At 52.1% G+C, this 9615-nt stretch overlaps 1 protein-coding gene across 3 annotated transcripts in view; it reads right to left on the bottom strand.

The window, feature by feature from the left end:
• Positions 1-3152: 3152 nt before the first annotated feature.
• LOC119176240 (protein tiptop) overlaps positions 3153-9615 on the bottom strand; it is a 444936-nt gene continuing 438473 nt past the window's right edge. For all 3 annotated transcript variants that reach the window (XM_075877292.1, XM_075877293.1, XM_037427423.2), the window contains exon 2: positions 3153-9267. In XM_075877292.1, the coding sequence (XP_075733407.1) occupies positions 6383-9267 (2885 nt within the window). In that variant the 3' untranslated portion in view covers positions 3153-6382. The remainder of the gene's footprint in view (positions 9268-9615) is intronic.

Below are 9615 nucleotides of genomic sequence, written 5' to 3'. Positions count from 1 at the left end.
TCTTTTATTATGACTATATCCTAATTTTGTACGCTAGTAAATACTCATTGTATCGATTCACACATTTCTATGACCAGAGTTTTCTGTGTGTGTTCCGTCTATGTTGTATTTTCTACAATGTGTGCTTTGTTTCACAGGTATCACTTTTCGCAAAAACCTCCGATTCTGACTCTATAAGAGCTGCATGATCGTGGCGATGCAACAGATTACAGAGGAAGAAGCAGTGGGGAGGAAGAGGTTCTAGCATCTAAAAGCGTCAACGTTGAGCGAATGTGACCGCCGAAAGAGTGACCTCATATCAGTGGCTGCTACTATATACTCGTTTAGGCCACAAACCACACCGATCCGCCGGTAAAGGCGGTTATTCTGAAGGAGAAAGCGCTGTTTTCTGTCCCTGTCTCTTCTTTCCTAGTTACGCCGTAATTACTCGTAGTCTTATGGTGTGGAAATATGTCTATTCTCCTTACTCATCGCGAGGTGATACATCCCTTATCTCCTTGTATTTTTTTTCTTTTTCAAGCAATCTACAATGTGTTTCTTGTTGTGATAAGCAGATGTTATGTATAATATTCGGTTCTTTATTATGTTACATATTCGATTTTTGTATGTTAGCAATAACCGCAATCAGTTGGAAAATATTGCTATTCGAACTCCTTTTCTGTCAAGCTTACCGTTTCACCCAAGTGGTATGGCCTCCTCGTTGACTTCACAGGGTCCATCTGATCATAATCCTGCAACCTCTGCATCAGTGCTGTGCTTCGGCTACGCAAGCAGGTCCATATGGACAACAGTGCTGATAGTATTGCTGTCCATCCTGGGACCAGCGTACTGATCACACATGTTACCTAGAAACTCAGGCCTGATGCATGAGTAACCACACATGATCTCCTCGGCCGCATTTGAGAGGCATTGTCTGTAACACACGAACCCGAAAACACGCACTATTGGCGCGCATGTTCAATTGTAATGGCTGTATAAAACAATGTTTTACGAAGTAACAAAGCCGGTATATTCAAGGTCCTATGTGTAGTCGCTTATGCAGCTCAGCACTGTCACAGGTGGTGTTGTTCACCACATCTTACTTGAACGTCGCTCTTCATTACCACCGTTGTGATTACTGCAGTGCCAATTATAGCTACGAAAATGGCCTTTACCCTAGCTATTCTGCGTCGCGCGTAAACGAGCAGAAGTTCTGACTAGGCTGAAAAATACAATAGCCTGTGCTGTTTGCAAGATCAAGAACTGCTACACCAGCTCCAAGAGACTCCAAGAAAGGCGGGAGTCTTCATGACTCGCTAAGTGTTCCATCTACACTTTCGATTGGGGTTTTATTCATACTTTTGGATACATCTTTATCCATTGAGTTTGTTGGGTAAAGGTCAATGTTTTTTTTTTTTTTTCATATATGCTTGTATACAACATTACGAAGACAGGTCGTACGCGTCAGAGTGCAGTGAACAAGGCATATGGTGTTCGCTTGATGACGTCAAGCTGTCAAGCGCTTAAAACAGCTAAATAAGAGCTTTCGAAAATCCCACAATATCCACGGACTGAATGATGATGAGTGGGGCGTAGCGTCCGTCTGTCCATCCGTTTGTTCGTCCAACCGTGGGTCGATCTGTCAGTCCGTGCGCCTGTCTGTCTGTATGTCCATCCATCTAGTGAACACTCCCAAGTACTATCATCTCGCATCTTTTCATCATATATTGATTATATACAAGTACCGCCATATAGCGGGCATTCCAAGAACAAAACGAGAACCGGCTGCCTACTACACACATTGAGGACGCACGACTGAAGGATCTTCGCCCCTAAAAGTGTATACCCTGTTGCACATACCCGCTCTCTCGGGTATGTGCCGGCGGTTGTTACAAACGATAACAGGAGACGAACGGGTGACGCAACAAGGAGCTTCGCCCCTAAAATATTTTTGCCAACTAGCTTAACTTGTGCTTTGCTTTTTACGAAAGCCACTCCTCTGGCTCATCAGTTTCCCCAGTAAAATCAAGTGCACTGCAGGTGAAACTGTCTGCGAAGTGTTCTAAACACTGTTCTGCATTAAGAGACTCACAGTGGGTAGAGTTGCACGTGCCACTTACCAACGCTGAATAACTGTACAGTTCCACTTGTCACGTTGCTATAACGTTTCGACAAGGCAAGTTCTACGTTGGTGTCACTTGGGAACATTGTTTTGGAGCGCGGAGGCACATAAAACATGCACGGCAGTTTTGAAGTGTATTAGTACCCAGTGCTTAGGATGTCATAAAATACACATCATCTAACTAACCGCTCCGGCCGGATTATACTTTCGTTCCTTTGGTAGTATATTCTGTTACTTTTTGCGGGTTTGGATTCATCACCACCTGCCTCATCAACACTTTCTCCTTTCTTTTCTACCCCCTCCCCATTCGTATCGCTGAGTAGCCGGCCAGACTCCATGCTTTTCTGCCACAATAAACACTTCTCTCTCTTTGCGGGAGCCTTGCTGAGTGACTGTCGCTTTCTAAGCAAGACTCCCGCATTTACGGCTTTCTTTCTTCCTGTAATCCCTATAATCGTGCCTTGAGATGATATAGCCTTTCTATATCGGTCCATGTAGCGCCCCATTCCGGCCGCACATTCTCCAACCTTAACTCTTATGAATATCTCATTTCTTGTCTACTGCAGCATTCTACTAAAATTTTAGCGTTACATGCGCTCTCACTTAGGTGACAAACTACTCTTCCGCACAGTGGTACATGCACGGAACCGTCGGCATGTCATCACTTTGCTATCGACCCGTTGCATGGTACAGCTAATAGTAAGGCCTAAGGGCTTAGACACTGATAAGTCACCCACCCTTGCCTGGTTAAATTACAAAGATCTGCCCACAAACGCCTTGTTCAATTTCGCTTCTTAATGAGGACAATTTAAACTGCGTCTTAAAGGGTCTCCTTTTCTTAAGTAAATAAAAGCTGTTAAATTTCGCCGTGGGAATTTCTCGAACGGGGATGTCACCGGACCCAATGTCTCCACAAGTGGTCTTTGTTTCTTCAAGGCAGCCTTCTTTGTATTTCAAAGACGACGGGTGCTTTAGGACGTCCAACGAGCAAGCACGCCATGTACTCGTTGGAACGTACTACGTTCAATAAGAATGACACAGAGGCAACACGTTTCCGCAGTCGCGATATAGAGTTTATTAGTAATAAATAATAGGAATATAGACATATACAATTTCAAGTTTTTCGTCTCAATGGTCGTATGTACAATGCGGGAAAAGTGGAAGCACTTGCCAACTCAAAAACAGAAACAAATGCGTTCTCCAGGGAACCACAACAAACAAAAATCACGTGTTATTTTTTTTTCTCCCTTATTTTTTTTTTCTATTTTGTCACTTTTTTTTTCGCGGGACAAGTGGCCACACAGGTCGTCGTACGGTGCTCCTTCCCTTCCCGCCCTCGTGCTTCTTTTTTTTTGTACCCCCGCGAGAGTGATGCTCGCCGGGACACAGACACACGCGCAGACACACTGGAAAAGCCACTCACACGCTTAGCAGCTGTGCTAAGAGGGGACCCCGGACATGCGGCGAAACGCAACGGTCTCGACTGAACTAAGCAAATGAAATCAGAAAAAAAAGGTAACCTTCTTTCTTTCTTCTTTTTTTGTGTGAGACATAAAACGAGGAGGAACGACGACAGCTTTGCTTTTTTGTCCACTCTTCTACCGGGATCGATTGAGACGTGGGCCGTCGGCAGCGCGTGCCGACGGAGGCTTGCTTGCCCGCGAGGACTTCTCGTGGTTGAAACCCCCGAAGCGCCACAAGAACCGCGAGAACGGGGAAGGAGGTGTGAGAGCGTGTGTGTTTGTGAGAAATAGAGATCGGCTAGATAGACATACGGGGCGCAGGTTCGAGAGATGTCGGGGAATCGCGGGAGGCATGCGTGCCCGATTGCAAGACGAGTGCGCGGGTTCCTTTATATAACGAGATACAGGCTACAACAACGTTCGCCAGCTTAGCAGTTTTTTTTTTTCTTAGTCTTTACAGAAGTCGCGGGCTCGGACCGGAAGCCGAGTGCGCGTGACGACGCAGGGCCGCAGCCAAGTGCGACGTGGCGACCGCCCCCAATGCGCACGCCACTTCCAGGGATGGGGGATTCCTCCGCGCCACGCAGCGTCATCGGCATGATATGCAACATCATTTCGGCGCGCAGCTAAAGGGATCATTCCGGGGCACCAGCGGGGCGCGTTTAGTGCCTCGCCAAAGTGGCGCGCCACGGTCGGCAGAGTCGCACCGCGGAGTCAACGCGATTGCGACCAGCGCGAAGAGGGCGTCAGACAAGTACTTCTATAAATTACGCGGCACCCGCCAACAAAGGTGGCGCCTCCGAAGTTGTCGCAAAGAAACCCAGGAATAGCGGCCCTGCTAATGCGCGCGCGCACCAGGAGCGCGCAGAATGCGGCAAGCCCCAGCGGCGAAATTTCCTTATTATCTGCGTAAACGTATCTGGCGAAGGGGGCCTCTTGCCGTTTGCGGCGCAGAACTCGCGCCAGGTCTGTGCGCAAATCTACGTGCCGGATACATAATAGAAAAGATGCCGTCCTGCCGACGAGCAGCTCGGCTGCGGTCTCCTGGACGAGTTTTCACCTACCAAAACTGACACCCCAAGTGAAAATACATGGCTGCACAGCACCATTCCCGGAATCTTGCACGCGACAGCAGCTCTCACCGGTTATTGCGTCGTTTCAATCTCGCCGGCTCGGCTTCTCGCGTGCCGCATTGCAGTTTTCAAATTACGATCTCGGCCCTTATTCCCTCTATCCTGTTTTTTTTTTTATCCTGGCAGGACCTAGATGACGGCCTTCTGTGCGCGCGCACCTCGCGGTCCCCGCAGAGCAATCGGCCCAGTGCTTAGGCGCAGCCAGCGAAGCAAACAGCTGTTTCTTTTTCTTGTTCGTGCCCCCCGTGAATGACCCGCAAGCGGCGAAACAGGCAACAAAGCAGGCTCGCTGATCCTCTGCAGCGACGGCTCCTGCTGGCGTGTGGCGAAGTTTAGCGGCGACAGTGAAAGACGAACAGAAAGAGCTGCAAGAGAAGAAAAGGCCGCCCTCTTGGTGCGAGCTGGGCGGCCGAGATTCTCGCGGTCTTGCCGAGTGATAATGTGTTCAGACTGCGAACAGGCCTATCTCGACGTGCGCATCTTTGGTTGTTCAGACGGCTGTGGAACAGCAACCAGTCGCAGAGGGCCGGCTTTTGCCATCTGTGAGCAACCAACTGAAGCCGTCCTAATGAAGATATTTGCAAACGCTTTGCGTTCTCAATACAAACGTGAGCATCAGCGTGCATGAGGACAAAAGCGACTGCCTGAAACTGACGATCCATGCGTAATTCATTCTTGGTAATCACACTCAACTATAGTACAATATATGCATGTAGGACTTGAGACCCCACGAAGAAAAAAAGAAAATGTCGTTTTTATGTACACGTATAAAGGCATTTCCCAGCACAGTTCTCCGTGCAAGCACTACAACATCGACACATCGCTAACTCGCGCTGTTCTTTTGAAGAACTCAAGAAACAAACACAGCATCACAAGGTTTGATATGGAACACCGAGGTGCACTGCAGAAGGTATGTGGTCACAAACAAGGGCTGTCGCTCGGAATAGTTGCAGAACTGTTTCTTGCGGTCACTACTCTTGTGAAACAGTAGACAAGACGCGCAACATAGAGAACAACCTCTGAGCTACCACTGTCCCGTCCTTCTACCATTCTTTTCCGAACACACGGACAGGACGCGGTGTTTTGGGAAAGAACCTGCGGAGCCTTCCAACTCTTCCATCGCCCGTGCTTCAAATGCCTTATTGCAAACACTGAAAATTTTCCGCTTCCCATCGATATGTAATCAATGACAAGAGTGAGCTAAAAAAATAAACGCAAAAGAAACTGATCAAAAGAAGACGAAAGGGCATACATCACGTTCATAAATTAAGGAATGTTGGTTCTGGCGCGCACATTAAGGTAGCCAGCCAATGCCTTCCAGCCGCCACCTCGTGACTGCTACCGGCGCGTGGAATTCTCTTTTGCTTGAGCATTGCCACTCTGTGGATTGCCAGGCGACTAACGTCCCCAGCCTGAACACTTGGTTGCGGGCAGCCGCATTAAGGTCAGTTAAGTAACGGTCGCCCAGATCTTTAAGTGAAGACCCGATCGCCGGAGGCGGCGTAGTTGGGGCATAGGCTGGCCATACTCACACAAATCACTCAAAGAGTCTTCAGTCCGCAGACTGTCATCATCACAAACGGGGTTCGAAGAACGAGGTGTCGAAAGAATGAGAATCACATGGAAAGATTGCTCCGCGTCCCAGCTTGGCGAGCCACACAACTGTCCGGCCGAGTCCCTGGGGGTCACACGTACTTACTGGACAACTGCTTGGCCAGTTCCGTGTACTTAAGAAACTTGGAGTGCGGGCTCTCGTCGGCAGGAGCCGCTGGCGAGCTGGCCGGCGGCGAGGCGGCTGGCGATCCACTAGCCGGGCCGTGGCTGCCGGCGGCGCCCTGCGACGCCTCCTTGGGCGCCGTCTCCTTGGTCTTCCAGGTAGGCGAATCACCCGGCGCCACCGTCGAGCCATCCTTGATGAAGTGCATCTTGGAGAGGTGGTGCCGGTAGGCGCCCTTAGACACGAAGTGCGTGTCGCAGAAGGCGCATTTCATGAGCGAGTCCGAGGTGGCTGCGTCGCTGCAGGCCCAGCTGAAAGCCAGGATAGAGCCAGGGCTTGCCGCCTGCGGCGCATTGGCGCGCGACAGGTGCGCGTCTGTCTTGTCCAGCAGTTTCTGCAGCTCCTTGAGCGGATGGTCCGAGACCGCGTCGCCTTCACCGTTGTGTTGGCCACGCCTGGAGCGCGACGAGGTTGCGGCTCGCGGGCTCTGCTTGGCCTTGGGAGATACAGTCTTCATCTCGGCCAGCGGCGTGTCGCAAGACGAGGACGACGACAGATCGTCCGTGTCCGGCCCACCACGCTCAGACGACCTCCGGGAAGGCAAGCCGTCAGCGATTACCAGGTCGTCTGCGCCCGGCGAGCTGGCTCTCGTCGACACGGACTCCGCGGGGGACCGAGGTTGGCTGAGGTGCTCCGGGTCGAGCACGGGCGGCTCCGCGTCCTTGTCAGGCGAAGACACGCCGCTGCGAGGCGAAGCGTGGTTGGCCGGCGTCTCTTCGGAGGGGCACGGCGACGCGAGGCCTCCCGTCAGCCGTGGCGAGTGGCCAGCTGACTTGATGGCACCGTAACGAGGCGAGCCCGCGGGATGCCATGGAGGGTAGACTTCCTCGTCGATGCCGAGTCGCTGCAGTATCCCAGCCGATGTAGGTCCTCCGCGCTTGCCTTTGCTGTCGAAACTCTTCTCGATGAGCCTTTCGATTGCGTTGAGGACCGACGTTGAAGACGATGACGTAGAATTGGGCCTCTTCTCCGACTCGGCGGAGGCCGCACGATCGGGCTCGGCAGACTGCGGACGCGGCGATTCCAGCGGCGGTGGTGGAGGCGGAGTCGTATCGTCCTCGGCGCTTTTGCGCGACTCGTTGGAAGAGCAGGGCTCGGGTCGAGCCTGCTGTTGCAACGCGGTCTTGAGCAACTGCTGCGAGCGGCTGCAGCTTTTGATGTGCTGGACAAAGTCTTTGGCGTCCACCTTCTCGGCGCACTCTTCGCAGGCAATCTTGCCATCGGACTCAGCAGCGCCAAGCGGACTCGGCGACGTCTGGTTGCTTGGTGCTCCAGAACGTGCCGTCATCTCCATACGTTCCAATTCAAGTAGCTTGCGAACAGGCAGCGACTTCTTGCGCCGCTCACGCGTCTGTCGGCGCCGCCCCCCACCTTCAGTGATGGAGCGAAGAATATGTTCCTTGTAGTGAGAGTTCTTGACCATGTGGTAACTGAGTTCTTTCAACGAGCCGAACGCCTGGTCGCAGACCTTACACGTGAGTACCGCGTTGACTTGCGACTGATTAGCGAGCTTGTCCTCCGGAGTCCGCCATGAAATTATCTGTTCCTGGCTGATTATGTTTGTGTAGTGCTGCGTGACCCTCATGTGCGTTGTCATGTCGGCAAGCGACTTGAACGACTGTCCGCACCACATGCACTTGAGGATCTGCCTTGTTTGCTCAGCACCTTTTCCCAGCCAGACATCTTGGCCGCGAACCAGTTTTCGGGGAAGGGGCACGCCGTCTTTCGTGGTTGCTCCAGAGGCACCCGGTGGCGTAGCCGTAAGCTTTGGCGGGGGAGGAGTGGTGTGGCCGGTCGAAACGGGAGGTGGCGGCGGTGCGGCTGCATGCATTCCAGCCATGCCACAGCGCGGAGACTGTTTCATATGCAGCGTCATGTCTGCCAGAGATTGAAACGATTCCTTGCACCAGACGCATGTGAAAACATCCTTCGTCTGCTCACCACTCCGACTGATCCACTGACTTTGCCACGGGTTCTGCCTGTTCGATGCTGGCCGGAACGCATCTCCCTTACTAGACGTCTTTTCAGGAAAAGCAACTTTCATTGCGGAGCCCGTTGGATGGCCTAGTTCGGACGAAGTGCTTCGTTCTCGTTTCACCTTGCCGTTCCAAGAGTGGTGCTGGTGATGTGGCTCGGAGCCAATCGCCCTGGCGGCCATGCTCACTGGTGCCGGAGCTGACGGTATTCGAGCCCCAAGCCAGGGTCCTCCAGGAGTCGGTTCTAGCCGTCCCAGTTTTGCAGGCTTGTGATCGTGCGGCACCACTCGTGCTCTTCGCCGGGACACCGACAAGTCTAGCGGCGAATCGGTGGCCCCATTAGAAGATGGGCCTTCTGTGATCGGCATGTCTTCATCTCCCGACTCAGCAACATCACTTCCCGATGGTTTTTTGAGACTAAAGTCGAGTGGGGCGTCCTCTTCGCCACCGAGCTCTTCATTCATGTCATCACCTTCTTCCTCTTCTTCCTCCTTCTTGACGACGACCATGGGCGCAAGGACCGGGGGCGCTTCATCACGAGCAGGAGTGCTGGTCTTGCGCGGCGGCACCTCTCGGTCATCTGGTTCTTCTTTGAGCACCGCCGGCTCAACTGCCACCTCTTCATCTTGCATGGGCGAGGAGGGAGCCTTGGGCGTCGCCGCCGAAGCACGCTCGCTGTCCACCGGCGAAGACCGCGGCTCCGCAGGAGGCGTCTCGGCCGGCAGTGGTGGCGAAGTGCTTCGCGTGTCGCTTGTCACCGAGCCGTCCTCCTTGGCCTCGTCGGCAGGAGCGTCTGCCTTCGCCTCGCCTTCCTCCCCTGCGGATGCGTAAAATAAAGAAAAGAGAAAGCGGAGTCAGACTACATGCCACTGGGGAACATTCGCAAGAGCACGCAGCTCCACAGCTATAGAAAAGATGCATCGGCGATAATGAGGCAGGGATATTAATGGAACGAAATATTAGTTATCATGCGTGATGGGCCTCTCGTGTTATTATGTACTTTTGTTATGCCAAAAAGAGGTCTTTCGAATGCTAAAATATGAACATAAATGCACAAAGCACGACCGCCTGTTTCGTATGCTCTACTTTATATTTCTCCGCCCACTAAAATCACTCTACCATGTGAATAGAACATACTACACGCATCGAAAGCACACTTTTATTA

Source organism: Rhipicephalus microplus, chromosome X, assembly GCF_043290135.1.
Source record: "Rhipicephalus microplus isolate Deutch F79 chromosome X, USDA_Rmic, whole genome shotgun sequence".
Lineage (NCBI taxonomy): Eukaryota > Metazoa > Arthropoda > Arachnida > Ixodida > Ixodidae > Rhipicephalus > Rhipicephalus microplus.
The sequence above is the reverse complement of the archived record's forward strand: the minus strand, read 5'-3'. Positions and strand labels throughout refer to the sequence as shown.